This window comes from Eupeodes corollae, chromosome 2 (genome assembly GCF_945859685.1).
Source record: "Eupeodes corollae chromosome 2, idEupCoro1.1, whole genome shotgun sequence".
NCBI classification, from domain to species: Eukaryota; Metazoa; Arthropoda; class Insecta; order Diptera; family Syrphidae; genus Eupeodes; species Eupeodes corollae.
Genome location: NC_079148.1, coordinates 124,741,501 through 124,760,303, shown reverse-complemented (window position 1 = coordinate 124,760,303; position 18,803 = coordinate 124,741,501). Strand labels below are relative to the sequence as shown.

Below are 18,803 nucleotides of genomic sequence, written 5' to 3'. Positions count from 1 at the left end.
TGCTTAAAGCAACCATGCAATACTATTTTAAAAGTCCGATCCATTAAATATTCCCGCCTCGATGATCTAATATACTCTTTAATAAATATATTCATTATTTTTTCGGACACAAAAGGCAATAAATGATGTCCCCGTCTTCGATGAAAATTTTGTAGAACGGCCGCTCCTCTGCGTTTTTGACACTCCAAATTGCGTCCAAATATCTTCCCTTTGGAATGCCTCAACAACTTTCAGAGGCGTCGTAGTTGATTTTACAAATACTTTGTTTGCAATTCTTTGGAGTCCTCTTTTTATCTTGTCATACGACAAGTACTGCGTTCCGGTGCTATCACTAGACCATTAATATAAATTCATTCGTTATCTTATTCCGCTAATTACACTAGCTGAGCCTAGCACTCCGGCGGACATCATGCACTCTGCACGGATTTTATTAATCCCTTTCAGCTCCTAATACATATAAATGTTCCTGTGAGTGTTCTTTGTTTTGTTTGGGCTTCATGCAAAACCCACTTTCCAGAAATTCTACACGCGCGGGACATTTTTCTTGATATCACGTCACATATAACAATTTGCTTTTATATTTTTTCCCGTCAACAATTTCAAATTCCATTTCGAGGAAATACACAAAAAAAACATTATTTTACGAGGATAATTCACCAACTTGTTACCACTTCGAGAAGTGTTTTTACACTGTCTAATCAGGTAATAGCAAATATTTCTCTAATCATAACTCATTCATGTTTAGAAGAACCAACATTCCGATGTGCCCGTTAATGTAACTGTTAAAATTCTTCTTGAACATAATTTTTATCCCAATTTAACGAAAGTGTCAAATCGCCCAAAATTATTTATATTTTTTGGCCGATTTGACATTATGCTAAATCGTCCAAAAATCAAAAATGTTAAATAGCCCAAAATTTTGGCATTTTTCTTCATTTTTGCAATTTGGGAGTTTTGTTTTTGGGTGATCTGACACATGGTTATTTTTGCATTATGACAAAACTGAAAAAGCCCACTCTTTTTCGGCGATTTGACATTTTTATTTGTTTGGGCGATTTATCACCCAACCGCCTTCTGAACGTTCTCCTTCGTCTCATCGTTATATTTAAAAATAAAAAAAAACTTTCAAAAGAAAACTCAGTAATATTTTAATATGTTGTAGCATTTCCGGTTTTGTTTTTTTTTTATTTTTTATTTCTCATTTACATAATAGTTTTGTATAATTTTTATTTTGTTGTTGTTGTTGCTTAGATTGATTTACAATTTGTTAATAATTGAATGTATAATAATATATGTAAATGTTATGTTTTATTTTTTTTGATTATCTATAACAAATTTTTTAAAATGGTTTTGGTGTATTTATTTGTTTTTTTCTTCAATTTGTTTATGATGGAAACGATTTTTAAAAATTACAACTTCGAGTAAAACTTTAAACAAACATATGACAAAAAATGGAATATTACATTTGAATCAGTTCCACTATTGCTTTTTAGAATGAGTTTACATCTTCTCCATTTCTGGTGTCGGCACTACGTGTTTTTTTGTTTATTTTTTTAAATTGTAAAATAAAAATTAAAAATTGTATAAACGAAAAAAATCGATAAATTTTGTTATTTCATTTATTCTTTTTATTGGAAGCTTTTGACGAAAATGTCCTCACACAATTTTTCGTGTTTTTTTTCTTGTTTATTTTAATAAATTTTTTGAAATATTTTTTTTTATTTTTTAAATATTAATTATATAATCGTTCTTTCTTGCATTTTGATTCATTTAATATATAATCATAGTTCTTGTTGTTGTTAGATTGAAGGGCGGGTGTGTTGTGGCAGACAAACAAGAAGAATCGCGTTCTCCTTCTAGCGGCTGAATTCGGGCGCATCGTCTTGAGTGATGTCACCGTATTTCCAGATGGCCAAGTGAGCTGCCAAGGCGGTTGCTTGCGCTTGCTGGTATTGTTCTACCAAGTCCTTGAGCTTGCGTTCACGCCTCTTCTCTGCCAGCAGGAGTCCATCAGCAACGAGTCCTTTACCAATGTCAGTGTTGGTAGTTGGGTCGTGCAAAGTGGCTAATGGAACGCCGGCCGATGGTCGTAACTCAACATTGAGTTGGACCTTGCGGTTGAGAACGTCTTGGGCGAAACAACGGAGGGCTTCCTCCTTGTCGTCCGCGTCCGATGGCAGGAGAACTAAAGCCAATGCGTATTCAGTAGCGTAGGGTTTTTCGCTGAATCCACTGGGCAAGTTTGCCAGGCGGTTGAAAGGCACATTCTAAAAAAACAAATCAGACACAAAGTTTATAAAGTCATCTTAATAGAAAGTAATTTTTTTTGTTTCTCTGAATTATGTCGTTAGAATCACTTGTTTGACCCCTCAACTATCAACCAACTCCACATAGCTTAAGTGATCCACCGGTGTTTAAAGCTCGCTTCAAGAACGTTGTATCAAAAAAATATTGACACTATCCTATCCACTTACTCAGACGTGGTGGCAAGCTTTATAGGAATTTGGCAGCCTTAAAGCACGACAGTCGAAGTTTACTCTCATGACAAGAGATGGCCAATCGAAACCCTAACTTCTTAAACACACAATTCATTGAGAATTTTATTTTAGCAAACTTATGACTCATGCATTTCCTTTGAGACGGAAAAGGATCTAAGGAGCTTGCAATACGAAATTATTAAAACAAAAAACTTACCTCTTTGTTTCCGTAGTCAATGTAACAGACGGTGGCAGTTCCATTCTGGACACGTTCAACCTTCGCCCTGTACCACTCGTTGTCAAGGGTAAATTGAGCAGCGCACAAATCGTTACGCTTGGGCGTGTAAGTTCCGGCGATTGGTGGATTTGATTCGAACTCAGTGTGCAGCTTGGCCATCAAGTTGTCCAATTTCGAGGCAGAATCAACGTTCTGGGCGAAGAATGTCAAGTCGGGAGTAATCTCAGTCACAATAACTGTTTCATAGTTCACCTTCCTTTCGACAACTTTGTCCTCCTTTTCTTCTTCTGGTTTCTTTTCCTCTACCACTTCTTCGACATAGTTGGCCCAGATGTTCTTCTTGGCAGCCTTGGCGCGATCTTCAGCCGATTTCAAAGTCCTGAAGTACTCTGACTTTTCAGCACTGAAATGCACTTCAGCAAGGCCTTCTTCGACAAGTGCAACCGACAGGTTGACGTTATTTTCGGTCCACAGCCAACCAATGACACTGCTGCCCGCCTTGTCGGTGGTCTCGATGTGCACACTCACGTCGCGTTGCAGAATGCGATCGCGGGTGTATGTCAATGCCTCGTCACCGAAGGGTTCTCCCTCCTGAGCGGGAACTCCATTGAGTGCGGGTCTTGACGAACGTGGGCAGGAGATGCCAGCGAGCAGGAAGGTCACCAAGCAGCTGTCCTTGGGAATATAAATGCGCAGACGAGAGCCACTAGCAACGAATTCGACAATACCTTCGGTACGGAGGGCACGTTGCCACGATGGCAGATATTGCTGCTTGATGCGGGAATGTTCAGTAGTAAGGTCGTTGATGCGCAACATAGCACTGTCCTTCTTGCCATGCATACCCTTCTGGCCCTTTATCGCCTGTGCTTCAGCACTGAAGAGCTCATCGTAGTGGGCCGAACGCTGATCATCGTCCTGACGGTAACGCACAACAGTGGCCAAACCCTTGCTCACCATTGCTTCGGCGATATTCTGACCTCCAATTGTCACCGTATAGCAGTACTTCTCCGGGAAGTTCTCACGGGCAGGCGAGATATAATCCAAAGTGCACTGCACCTTATGATTGATCAATTTCTTGCGCAGGAATTCACGTGCCTCGAACATAAATGGAATTTCATACAATGGACGGTAGTTTTTGCTACGCGGTTGGGGCTTAATTTCACCATCACCGTCAACTCCACTGCGAGCGGTGTCACGTGGTGGGCGGATGCTTGAAAGGAAGACCTTCTTCACTTGACCGTTGGGCAATTTGACGTTGATAGCATCGCCATTGAACACTTCAACAACAGTACCAGTGAAATCTTTCTCCTTTGAGTTAAATGCAGGTGCCTTGGATTGGTAATCCTTCCACAGACGAAGGCGGTTCTCCTTGGCTTGACGTTCGGCTGCTCTCAATTTGTCAGCACCTACAAAAAATAAAAAAAAAACACAAAAAATTTAGCATAGTTCTAATTTTTTATGGTTAAATAAACAAATTTAAAAAAAAATAGTAAGAAAATGTCGTCGGGGTGAAATGGTGTTTTGTACTCGCGCTAAAGAAGTGGCTAACACCTTGGAATCCGACATTTTGATCTAGCACCGTGGTTCAGATATTTACGTGGATTTAAATCGTTGAACATCAGATTTCAGTGCTTATGGGGGAGGTTTTAAAGTTTGCGATTTAGAAAATTGGGAAACTGAAATTGTAGACGGGGTGAAATTATGCGCATGCAACGTGACAGCATGTGCACTTGGAATCCGTCGTTTATTTAGCAATCTTCGTAGAAAACCAAGACAATTTATATGATGTCTGATTTTGAATTAGAATGCAGAACATTTTATGACTCTTTGTTAATTATTATCTTTTATTAAGCTATACAAACTTCAAGTTAATGAATCAAATGAGTTTAAGGTCTGTAGACTGTTATTTTTAAAAATTAATCAGAAAATGGAAATCAATGCACTTTCTTTCTTTCGAATCCTCGATTGTTTGTTAGTACTAATATTTGCAATATATTTTGAACTAAAACCTTCCCATTATTGCATCTGCAGCTTCAAAAGGCTAACACAATTGAAAAACAAAAGGAAACAAAATTAGTTAATTGTAGACGGGGTGAAATTATGTGCATCCAACTTGACAGGATGTACACTTGGAATCCGTCGTTTTTATCGCAATCTTCGTAGAAAATCTGAGACAATGTCATTTGAAATCTTAGATCTTGAATTAAATTGCATAAAATCATACACCATTTGGATTAAATTGTTGAAGTTCTTAATTGAAATTTCAAAACACTTTTGACCTTCTTTCACTTTTTTTCATCCTAAATCGCATACTTTTTGTGTTTAACTTGGTTTATTTATTTATTGTAGACGAGATGTTAATATGAACAAATAATTAAACGATTGTTCATTTCGGATTCCGTCGTTTATCTTGGCAGTTTATTCAAAGTCAAAAAACATTGCAATTTTGTTTAACAACTAGATCGTACTGCCTTACATTTCTTCTCACTTTAAAAATGATATAAGTGTACTTACCACCTTTCATAACAGCCATACTCCAATCAACACACTTGGCAAGACCCTCTCTCAACAAAGCCTCAGCAATGTTACCCTTAGGATAGAGAATTGTTCCAATGAAGTTGGAATTATTGACCGATTCCAAACGAATTTCAACTTCACGCTGCAAAAGGCGGGATTCGACAAAGTAACGCGCTTCATCGGCAAATGGAATTTTAACAGTCAAATCAGGTTTGCCCTCGTTGTCGAGTTTCACACCGGGACAACGGATGCCAGAGATCATCAAGGTGATGTAATGGAAGTCGGGCAGCAAAAATGCACGAATAGTTGAGCCATCACGAACATGTTCAATGATAGCCTTCACAGGTTTACCACCATAGATGTCGACAATATGGGAGGGATTCTCTTGAGTCCATTTAATGTGTCGCACGTGTTCAGAGGGCGGGCTGTGACTCCATTTACCACGTCCGGCAGCCTTGGCGTTATCTTCCAATTCGATAAGACGCTGCAAATCTGGAGTTTGACGACCCTCACGACGAACACTCACTAATCCCTCATGCACCATTGTCTCGACAATATTTTCGCCGGTCTCTTGATCCTTTCCCAGCCAGACATTACCATATTCGCGGGAGGTGTTTGGTGCTTTTTCGAAGGTAAATCCAACTTCTTCACCAATTAATTTTTGACGCAGGAATTCACGTGACTCCCAGGCCCATGGATCGTCTCTGGTTTCATCACTATAATAAAATTGATTTAATTAATACTTCAATCTTTTGATGAATGGTTGGGTTATATAACTTACCCTCCGGCTCCAGGTCTTCTGGCGAGTTTTGGTGCCAACACGTGGGAAAAGGTAACTTGCTTCTCTGGTGGTGGAGCTCCTTTAGCTGCACGAATAATCACAGTATCGCCGGAAAGTACCTTAAATCAATTTAAAAAATTAAAGTTTATACACCAACACAGAAAAATGTATTCAAAATTAAATTGAACTTAAAAAAGTACCAGTATCAGAAAAAGTACAACCGCACCACATGGTTATTTCTTTTGAAATGAAAAGATGAAGAAAATCCACACAAAATGTGAGGTTAAAGAGAACCACATGGTTTCTTCTTTTGTCTCTCTGCGTTCGATGATATCACACAAAATGAGCAAGAACTATTTTTTGTATGTGTTTCTGTCTATTTGTCTCGTTTTGGGTTTACATTCGACAATATTTTCAGGCGATTTTGGTTTGGGTATGATGATACTGCGAAAACCAGGCAATTTAAAGTTGATGTTTAAATTAGGAACAAAGAGTTAAAACTTAACCCGTGGTTAAGCAATTTCAACTCCACGAACTGGAGACTTTGAACTGATTCAAAATTTATAATAATTATATTTTTTATAATAATTAATTAATTGAACTGAATGGGTAGATTAAAATTTTTAGCGATGATTTTTTAATTGGCCCTTAAAATTTGAATTGTAAGTTTTTTTTTCTAATAACAGGTTTTGTTTTGAATGGACCGCTATTTTAACAGTTTGCCAGATGTCATCTTTTGACATTTGACAAAGTGAAAATTTATTTCTTAAAGTCAGACTATACACGTTACAACAACGCATGGAAAGAATTAAAATTAACTATAAAAATGTTGAAAAAACTAAAGTAATTTTTGAGACCTTCTTGGATGGGAAATCATTGCAGGAGGACAAATGTTTTGACAATTTACTAATAAGTGCGTTTTTTTGGTATTCCATATATAGTACAGTGATTGGTATAACTGTAAAAAGATCTGTCAGAATAATAATTTTAAAAAAAAACACACAAATAGAAGAAAGTATTGTGAAAATCAAATGTTAAAATTAACTTAGAAAAAAAACTAACTAAAACTAGTAAAATGGACAATTTTCAACAAGAAATGGTAAGAAAACTTCTAAAAATTGAGATTCTATAAAAAAAGTTCATTTAACAATTTCTTCAAGGAGGGTGTTTGTTCGTAGACTACTACATTAACATGTGGTGCTGAAGCGAGCTTAAAGACCGCCTCAATTCTTTATATACCTGTTCGAGTTGATATGAGCTTGATTTGACTCGATTCCTGTCGGAGTAGTCGAAGTCGAGTCAAAATTTGAGAAGAAAAACCTCTGTGGAAGAGTTGGTTTAACAGATAATGTTTATAGTTTTGTTTTAATCAAATTACAAAAAAAAATTGCACATGGAGTAGGTAGCATATTCTTATATGGTGCTGAACTAATCAGTTCCTTATTGTTTAAAACGAATCAAACTATTTCACTTGCACTTCACACGTCGAAAACATGAAAACACCATTTACATTTTAGAAAGTGATGTCATACTTAATGATTTTTATATCTTTTTGTGTGGTGGAAACACCAAAAATATTTATTTAATAAAAATGATTATTATTATTTAATTAAAATGAGACAAACTTAACTATCTTTTCTATTGTTTTCTCTTGCAAAAAAGCCCAGTTAGGCAATTTTTTATTAACAAAAGTAAATAATATCAACCGCAACAGATTAATTTTTTTCCCCAATGGAAAAAAAAACACATACATAATTCCAAATGCACAACTACTCAACGAACACAGCCATCGAGACACACATGCAATATCAATCGTACCAACATTTGAGAACGAAATCACTTAAGACCCATTCCAGACTCGTATAAATGTCAAAAAAACTCATCTACTTTAACTTTTATAGGTAGTATTCATACTGCGGATATTGTTTTTGTTATTCGTGTAAAATCCTACTATACTGTGGATAGATTTTCCAACAATACACGGGTTCTTCAAGAAAAACTGAGAAAATTTGCTCTGAAAGACAAAAACCTATGTTTAGAATTAGGTATCATACAAACGGCATTACACCGTAGTTTGGATAAAATAAACGTTTAAAATATAGAATTTTTAATGTTTACGTTCAAAACAACTTTGCTCGATAGGTCCTTGAAATGCACGAACATTAAGCTTCCGAGCTTTTTTTTCAATGATCTTATCGTTGGGACAAACGAGAGAGGTGGGGAGAGGTGTTTCCACTAAGGCACCTCTCCTTATCGAGACGGCAGCGGAGGAATTCCCGAGATGGAATCAACGGTGGCGTCTACAGTTCCAGCAAGGTTGAACTACTTAGTGAACACCTTATAGGGCTTCTTCGACTTATTCGGAGCCCAGGCCTATAAGGAGCAGTTTTATCCGGCTCCCCATCCTTGGAGTTATACTAAGGATCTGGCCCTCCAGGTTGGGGGTTGTGCGTCAGGGTGACTTCCTGGCCACGTAAAAGGAAAGGGATGGGCCGGGCAAAAAGAGGATGAAAAACTGCGATATTTACTATGGTGACTGCTACCACGAAAACCAATAGCGCTTATTTGGATGCGGCTTCGTCATTGGAGCCAGACTTAGGCAAGAAGTCTTGAGCTATAGGTGCATCAATGAGCGCCTCATGACCATACGCATCAAGGCTAAATTCGGCAACATTAGCCTGATATGCGCGCACGCCCCCACAGAAGAGAAAGACGACAACACCAAAGATATGTTCTTCGAGCTCCTAGACAAAACATATGAGCAGAGCCCTAACTACGATATTAAAATAGTCCTGGGCGACTTTAATGCCAAGCTAGGAAGGGAAGACATCTTTGGTGGAATAATCGGGAAGAACAGCCTGCACGACAACACTTCCGACATGGATTCAGGCTCATAGATTTTGCTGCGGGGCGAAACGTTATTGTAGCCAGTACGCGTTTTCCACATCTCACCATCCACAAAGGAACTTGGACTTCTCCAGATCAATCTACCGTCAACCAGATTGACCATATTGCGATCGACGCCAGACACGCTTCCAGCATTACGGATGTACGAACTTTCCGAGGAGCTAACATCGACTCGGACCACTACCTCGTTGTAGCCAAGGTAGCACTTCGGATTTCCAGACCCACAAATTGGACCGTAGTTCAAAACATCTTATTTAAAGTGTTTAATACAAATTTTTAATTTTAGGGATCAATATCGCACTGTTTAAAATATAAGCGGTTAATTATTTAGGACCTGCTTGATTCTGAAGACTCGAGACTATACAAGGCAACAATTAAATCTAAAACACTTAAATTTTAGTTTTTATATTTAGGGTACTATACGTGCATCCATAAACCCACTGAATAGAGTCAGCAAAGTAATTAAATATCATGTGAAACTTTCATTTATATAAAACATTTGATTTGAATTATCATTTTCTTTTTCCAATTATAACATTGCTTCAAAAACAATTACTATTAAACTTTAAATTCTTCTCTAAATAAATAAATAATCATTTTATTAGAATATATTAAGATTTTCAAATTCATATCAATTAATATGAACACGCCTATAAGTAGCTAATTTGGTATAATAGCATGTAAGCCTCATTTTTCTTATCAATTAAATTAATAAGTCATTTATTTTAAAACATTGAGGCTTCCACTTTATACTGTTTAAATTCTTTAGATCGAAATAAATAACATTTTAGTGAGAAACTTATTTCAACTCAATATTTAAGCCGAATTGAAAACCGTGAAAAATATAATATCAACCCCTTCTTATGAATTCCTCGGGCACCAATAATTGTTGAAGAAAATCAATTGACTTTGCTTTGGTCATGGTCTTAGCTTTCCATTTAATTAGCATGACTAGTTGCGAGCGACTTCGAGTCAATATCTAGTCGCTGTAAACAACGAGAGGAGCGACAGCCATCAAAAAGCCAAAGGTGACTGACTGCAAACACACCTTTTTTTTCTCTCTCTCTCTGTCAATCCCTCCTTTTGATTCTGATATGAATGTGGGTTTTAAAAACCGGCCGGTTGTTTGGTTTCTACAAACAACAACAACAACAGCACTAACATAAAATTTCAAGTGCTACCATGTTTATCTAATCAACAAAAATATGATAAAAATATATAACAACAATAAAAACAACAACAACTCACTTCGTTTGTTCAAAAATACAAAAAATTAATAAAAAATCAATAGTTATGCGATCAAATTTGTATACCTATATATATATATATTTGTATGAAAGTAGAAGAAGACGAGAAACAAAAACGTGGCAAATGGTTTTTCAATAATTATGTATGTACTTATATGTATGATGCTTGTCAATATAGCAACAGTAATGACAACGTGGAATACGAGCAGTACCATCAGCCTATGGAAACGTGAATTCTATAAATATACAAAAATATAAAACAGACCAAAGACCAAAGAAGAAAGAACAAGCAGCGTATGCCGAGGTACAATAAAAACTTGTTTGGATTGCTTTTGCTTCCATACCACATATCATCATCATCATCATCAAAAATCGAGTATTCGAAGAAAGACGTCATCAAATTTTGAGTGAAAATGTACATAATATAAAATGAACATGTTACGACAAGAAGATTATAGGTATTTGATATTGTTGGACATTTGGTGGAGGAGGTGGTGGTGTTGGTGACGGTGGTGCTAGTGCAAGCAAAAGTATTGAAAAGACAACACCTGACCAATGATTTCGTGTAATGATTCACTAAATTTCAATAGTTTATGGAATTTTAAGTGAAATAAAAAGACTTTCAAATGAAAATTGAAAGCCAAAACCACGTTAGCCATCATTTCGGTTTTGAGGAAACAAAAAGCGAACAACATCAAAATCAAATAAAAATATCTTTTATGATACAATTACATTTTGGTGTCAATTTTTGTTTCGCTTTATGATAAAAAGCAAACTAAAAAGAAAACAACTGATATGTCTCAAATTGAGGGCTTGAAATGTTAGAACCTAATTCCAAATAACTTATTAGCAACAAAAAAAGACTGAAAATTAAAAACTGAACATAAAAACTGCATGTCTAACAAAATGCATTCGATGTTTCATTTGAAATGGAATATGAGCTCAAATAATTAAAATAGTCACTACCTACATAATTTATCTGCAGACGTTGCTAATGATTCTTGTTTTTTTTTTTGTTTAAATTATGTGTCTGTTTCGTTGGGTTAGATAATTTTTAGGTTTTCTTTCAATTAGTTTTCAATGATAATTAACTATTATTATGTGAAATTAAAAAAAAAATATTAGAAAGTAGAGTCACAAATTAGAGTTTGGTAGGAAATACACATATTTTCATAAATGGTTCTTCAACTAAATCAATCTATATAACAATTAAAAAGAAAGTGAGAAATTTGAAGCACTAATTAAAAAACAAACAAAAAAGTAGCTTGTTTTTAAAAATTTCAAAAAAAGAAATAAAAATGTAATTCTTTGAGTTTGCACTGAATTTCACAATTTTGTCCAATTTATTGATATAATAGAATTAATATCATTTTTCATTACGACATAGGTACGGTAATAGTTTTAGATTGGAAGATTAGATCACTTAAAAAATATACTACTTGTTACGAATTTGATAAAACAGCGTTATAGATACCAGAAAAAAGAAAGTGACAGAAAATATCCTTATTTCAATGAGTTTTTAGCCACATTATTCCAATTGCCACATTCACAGATTTAAGATCTAATTGAAATCCAATGGACTACTTAAGTCATAAAATACATATCTGCCAGTTTTCTCAACTAGAATGTAAATGACATTTTTAATGAAACTGTAACGAAACCTAACCATAACTTCCAGTGCAGTTCCTTAGCACGTTAATTTCTTATATATGAATGAAATCTTTTCAATTCTTTTTCACTTGAATATTTTTTTAATGTTTAATTCCTTTTCAAGTATAATCTTGATATTTTACAGGTCTGCTTAAGTTATTCCTTTTAAAAGTTATATAGTCATTGAAACGCTTTGGGTGTTAATTCCTAGGTAATGCATTTGCTTGTTTTTGTGAGAGCTTCCCAGATTATTAGACTTTCTTTTTCTTTATTTCAAAATTTTTTCTACTATTCGGTTCCCATCAATCACCGAAATCCAGCATCAGAGAGCGTGGTTAGTAGACAGATGAAGGACCGTCTCGAAACGTACCGCGTGCTGTTGTCATGTGTTCTTTCTCTCTGCTGTTTTTTCTCATTTGTCCTTCTGTCTTGTGTTGTTTTAACCTAACGTAGTCTAGTCGCTCAAGGTGCTGAATTCTCTACTCTGTTAACTTATGTGCTAAGTAGTGTGTAATGTAATGTAATGTAAGTTTTCTACTATTCGTAATAGTCTCGCTTTGAGAAATGCTCATCAGTTTACTCATAAGCGGTAAAATGAAGTACAGAGATTTGTTGTTTAGTCGTACTACGCGATTGCGGAATACCTTACCACTCTCCATCTTTTCCTGTCATTATAATATTTAATAATTCAAAACCAATGTACAAAGGCACCGTCTTTCAAACCACTCTATTTTATTCCAATGTTCACAATACCAGTGTTTTTTATCATTCTATAAAAAATATAGTAGAAATTCCCAAAAAAAACCCCATCGCCAGTAGCCAGATTTTTGTTTTCAAAAATTGGTACAAGTGAAAGAAGACCTGTCAAAATAATAACACAAAAAAAAACATAAAGAAAGTTTTGAAAATCAAAAGTTAAAATTAACTTCAGCAAAAAAAACTAACTAAAAATAATAAAATGGACAATTTTCAAGAAGAAATGTTAGGAAAAACATCTGGAATTCGAGATTCTATAAAAAAAAGTTTATTTAACAATTGCTTTAAGTATGGGGTTTGTTCGTAGTTTACTACATTAACATATGGTGTTGAAGCGAGCTTGAAGATCGCTTGAATTTTGTATATACCTGAATCGATTTGAAATGAGCTTGATTCCACTCTATTCCGGTCGGGGATTGGAGTCGAGTCAAAATTTGTGAAGAAAAACCTGTGTGAAGGAGTTGGCTTTACAGATAAAGCATTATGGTCTGTTTATTTGTATTTTTGTGTAAAAAAATATAGTTTTGTTTTAGTCAAATAAAAAAAAAATCGCACATGGAGTAGGTAGCATATTCTTATGTGGTGCTGAACTATTCGGTTCTTCATTGTTTAACACGAATCAAACTATCTCTCTTGCACTTCATAAGAATCATCGAAACACTGTTTGCATTTTATAAAGTGCTGTCAAACTTAATCATTTTTAAGTCTTCTTGTGCGGTGGAAACATAAAAAAGATTTATTTAATCTAAACTGAGATAAACCTTTGGTGGAAACATAGCAAAACAGAAATATCTTTTCTATTGTTTTCTCTTGCAAAATAAGCCCAGTTAGTCAATTTTCATTTACAAAACTAAATAATAAATGGTGATTTTTTAAGAGCTTGAGAACTTTAAAAAAAAAAAAAAACGCATAAAATTTGCAAAATCTCATCGATTCTTTATTTGAAAGGTTAGATTGGTCCATGACATTTACTTTTTGAAGATAATTTCATTTAAATTTTGACCGCGGCTGCGTCTTAGGTGGTCCATTCGGAAAGTCCAATTTTGGGTAACTTTTTCGAGCATTTCGGCCGGAATAGCCCGAATTTCTTCGGAAATGTTGTCTTCCAAAGCTGGAATAGTTGCTGGCTTATTTGTGTAGACTTAAGACTTGACGTAGCCCCACAAAAAATAGTCTAAAGGCGTCAAATCGCATGATCTTGGTGGCCAACTTACCGGTCCATTCCTTGAGATGAATTGTTCTCCGAAGTTTTCCCTCAAAATGGCCATAGAATCGCGAGCTGTGTGGCATGTAGCGCCATCTTGTTGAAACCACATGTCATTCAAGTTCAGTTCTTCCATTTTTGGCAACAAAAAGTTTGTTAGCATTGAACGATAGCGATCGCCATTCACCGTAACGTTGCGTCCAACAGCATATTTGAAAAAATACGGTCCAATGATTCCACCAGCATACAAACCACACCAAACAGTGCATTTTTCGGGATGCATGGGCAGTTCTTGAACGGCTTCTGGTTGCTCTTCACTCCAAATGCGGCAATTTTGCTTATTTACGTAGCCATTCAACCAGAAATAAGCCTCATCGCCGAACAAAATCATGTAGACCATAAATCGGACGTAAAGCGCGAAACACATTTCGAACCGAACACTGATTTTGGTAATAAAATTCAATGATTTGCAAGCGTTGCTCGTTAGTAAGTCTATTCATGATGAAATGTCACAGCATACTCAGCATCTTTCTCTTTGACACCATGTCTGAAATCCCGCGTGATCTGTCAAATACTAATGCATGAAAATCCTAACCTCAAAAAAATCACCCTTTATTAACAGTAATGGATTGATTTTTTCGAATGGAAAACACATGATTCCAAATGCACTCAACGAACACACCCATCGAGATTCAAATGCAATATCAATCGTACCAACGTTTGAAAACAAAATCACTTAAGATACATTCGAGACTAGTATAAATGTTAAAAAATGTCATCCGTATTGTTTTTGTTATTCGTGTAAAATCCTACTATTTTATTGTTAGATTTTTCAACAAAAAACGGGTAATATTAAAGGTTTTCGAATGTGCGGTAATTATGAGTACAGTAACGTCCTATATTTATCTGATCAGAAGACATCAATCAAAAACCCTAATCCTAAGTTGACAGTCGTATACTAAACAAACCTGACGACGGATTAAAGTTATTCAGAATCCCAATCGTTTAAGTAAACTCAAAAGGAAGGCTGTACACATAAACATGTCCTAAATATTCTCTTGTAAGGACAATGCAGGTATGAAATTCAAGAAAATTACGCAAGTTTTTGGTATTAAAAAAGGAAAGGAAGTACGTATCAGAAATTACCTAAATATTATTAGTATTCAAGACAGATGGTGCAAAAAATTGCATGTTCAATTATAAATGAACACAAACAAAAATCTATCTACCTAGAAATGTTAATAATTCTCAGAAGGCTTACAGCCGAGTATAATGAAGAAAAAGGCATACAAAAACCGATTTTTAAGAAAAAAAGGGAGTTCATTGATTTTCCAAATATTAAAAACATAGTATTCATAAATCACTACAAGTTTGTAATCAAAGTAGGTAAGTATAAACATTGAAAGCTGATGGACAAAGACCATTTAAAAGTGAAAGTTCCATCAATCTCCCAAGAAAAAACAAATAAGAACGTAATAAATATGTTATGAAGCCAAATTGCAAGAATATTATGTCAATGAAAAGAAAGAAACATATTGTCATTTTTGATTTTAAAATAAAACTTCTTTCGGATTGTTGAATGAAGATAGAGGTTTTGGCTGTAAATGACATGACTTGTGGATCCTTACAAAGTTTTAAGGTAAAGCAACAGTTAGTTAAGAACATGAACTTTAACATAAGAATTTGTTCATGCTATTTTTCAAGTCAAAACTTTGCAAATGGTAGCTCTGATTGACAGTAGACTAATAATACTCCAAATTACTCAATTTTATTTAAATTCTGACAAAAAATAAGAACTAGGTAATTAAGAAAAGTCTTTGAAGAGATAAAAAAAATATTATAAAACAAAACAAAATGTTAAGAAATTAATTGCTTCAATATAAACTGTTAATCTATTAAAACAAACTAGCAGAACCGAAAGTATTTTAATTTTCACAAAAGCAAGTATTTGTTTTTTCATTTTACCCGAAAATCAACAAAGCTACTGTGTACCTTAATTATCTAGTTTATTTTGTTTCTATTTTGCGTGTAATTTAAAGAAACAGCTTATTATTTATTTTAACTTAAAATTTTTGAATGGAAATATTTTTCTTTACTTTTGTTGTTGTTGTTTATTCCCCGTCGAATGCATCCATGCGAATCTTGCATTTTATTACTTTTACAAAATAAACCTTATCATTTTGAAAAATGTATTTATATAGGTAGCAATGTTGTATGAACTGTCCAATGTACATAAAAACTGCTTGCGTGTTCATTATTAATCAATAGGCCAAGAGTGGCACTTCAAAACAACAAAAATAAAACAAGAAAAAGAATCACAAACACATATACTCTGATTTCCAAGTGAACGTATTCATTATCTGTATTACCTTGGGTAGGTACTTAATCTCATTTAGTCAAAAAAAAAGTTGTAAAAGAAAAAGTAAGTAAAAGATCTTCAGTAAATTTCAAATTCGAAGCGGCAACAAAAAAAAAACATGATTGATTCGCAAGTATACACGATAGATAGATACCTACTCATTCGTACAACATAATTGCAACAAAATTCAAACTCAAACAAAGAAAACAACAAGAGCACAGAAAAAAGAATGATGCACACACACAAAATGTACACACCACATTTATCAGTGCTTGCCTCCTTTCTCCTAAAAACGTTTGGCAAACGCAAAGTCAAACTGACGATGTGGCACGACTATTGGTTTTATAATTTTTTGAGGAATGGTATGATGGCGCGGCGGGCAAAGAACGGGTAACACGACTCACTACACCAGAGAAGGGTACCCCAGGGCTAGCAGCGATGAATATTTTCTCTTACAACATATATAAAAGCTGTCCAACAGGTTGTGGATGAGTACCTACAATGAAGACTGAGGAAGAACATGATACCAACAACAACAAAAAATGGAAAAACAAAATCAACTCAAATGATATTCAAATAGATATTGTTTCCAAAAATATGGTGCTATGGCAGACAAATCGCCACCAAGAACAAAGTTCATCCCCTCAATCGTGAAAAGCGGCCTTTAGATACAAGAAATAAGCAACCTTAAATCGATATATGTACCTATTGGGTAGGTATCGCAGAATTTCCATAACAAATTATTAAAAAAGGAAATAAAACATATGTGACAATCCCACCACCAATACCGCTGGCCGCCGACTAAGATTTATTGGGGAGCAATTTAAATGACACCACCTCAACTCAACCTCAGTGGTGATGGTGAAGTGATGACACGTTTCATGCAACTACTTCTATGAAAGAGAGAATCAACATCGAACAAACGTACGAATGAAATCCAAAAACAGCAGCGGCGTGACAGTAATTCCTTCCAATTTCGATTAATAAAGGAAAAATTAACTCGCCACACATAGAATCATCATAGATATTCCTTCTTCTTTTTCTTCTCCTGGGTCTTAACTTTTTCTAGATGGTTTTCTAAAAATAATTGGAGTGTGGGGACATTTTTATATTTTTTGAAGAGAGCGTATTCATGTACTATCAGCCTGCAGCTTGCAACAGCAGTAGCAATAGCAGCCGGGTGGGCTCGTTCTCCTTCCATACGGTCGACTGAAATTCGTCTTAATTGGAGGAACTATCGAATTTTAAAAACACTACAACTCTTATTCATGAATTCTACGAAAGAAAAAGACTAAAAGGGCAACAAGGAGTGGTGTGTGTTGCCGAAGAAAAACGAACTTTAAGCAGAGAAAAAAAATTATAGGTTATGTATGAATGTGCCAAGTTGGCAGCTTCGTGGAAGTTTTTCTTCTTTTGGGTACCAGCGCCCATCTTCTTGGACTTTCACATACATTTTTTCGATAAGTTTCGATTTCTCACTATTTCATTTTTATGCAGTTTATTAAATATTAGTTTGCTAATTCAAATGTTAGTCATTTTATTTAAATCAATAATATAGCTATGTGGTTTTTTCTATGGTTTAATTTAAATGTTAATTACCTGCTTAACAATTCCTCTACGGAATTGTGGTGGTGGATTTGCGGGAGCAGCGGCTGCAGTTGGTGGAGCACTCATTTTTTCTTTCTTTGTTTGCGGCTTTTGCTTTTTTGATTTGATTATTAATTTAATTTATAGTTCCAGACGTCGTTGATGTTTTGCTGATGGAATTTTTTTTTAAGTTTTAATTTAAAAAATTCACACGCGACAGTCGATTCTCTTGGCAACGAACGATTCTCACTCCGTAAAATTAAAAAAATAAATGAAAATTTGAAAATGTTGGATGAGTACGAAAGTGAATGGTGGTTATATGGTTGGTGCTTCAGTTGTGATGCGTTCACGCCACGCAAATTAATTACGGCTGGATGTGGTGTTGGCTCTGTTTGGCAAATGGGATTGTAATTTGTCGAAGTGCAGGTGATGGAAATTATGGATATAGCTGGTCTTTTTTTACGCACTACGTGGAAGCAAGGAAGCGCATCTGAGGGTCTGTTTGAGAATACGAATTTATTTGGGTGTATACACAATGTTTAGGTATGAACAGCAACAGAATAAACAAGCAACAGTGCCATATATTTGTCAAACACAATGGTAATTTTATTCACCTTACACACCTTTTATTATCTATAGCACAGGATTAATCATTTAAAAATGAAATTGAAGACTCCAATATTAAACAGAGACGACTGAAGGTATACTATCTATCGGGGTTGTTATTTTGCAAACAAATGTTAAATGCTGACAACGACACCGTCATCAGATTTATTTTAAATTTCGATTTCTAATCAGAAAAAAGTTTTTGTAACTTGCGTTGATTAACTTTTATGTTCGTAGTGCAAACATTTTTGGCGTTGTTCAAATTATATCAAATTTAGGACTCTGATAGTGTATAAGATAATAATACTATCGATGCATGGCGTGAGATTACAAAAAAAGTCACCATTTTATTAGTAAAAGACTTCTCAGGAATTCAGTTTTTTTCTCGCCTAAGATCGTAAATATCGTAATCTTGAGCTTAACGCCCAAATAGATAGTCCGGTATTACACAGCCCATATGTCCCCTTGCATCAA

General features: G+C 34.9%; 1 protein-coding gene across 1 annotated transcript; it reads right to left on the bottom strand.

Moving 5' to 3' along the window:
* Positions 1-1,362: 1,362 nt before the first annotated feature.
* Positions 1,363-18,024, bottom strand: LOC129944337 (staphylococcal nuclease domain-containing protein 1). Its single transcript, XM_056053695.1, has 5 exons — positions 17,736-18,024; positions 6,014-6,132; positions 5,230-5,948; positions 2,695-4,121; positions 1,363-2,267 (listed from the first exon to the last, which is right to left on the bottom strand). Exons 1-5 carry the CDS (start codon positions 17,808-17,810, stop codon positions 1,857-1,859), a joined length of 2,751 nt encoding a protein of 916 aa, XP_055909670.1. The 5' UTR covers positions 17,811-18,024; the 3' UTR covers positions 1,363-1,856.
* Positions 18,025-18,803: the final 779 nt, after the last annotated feature.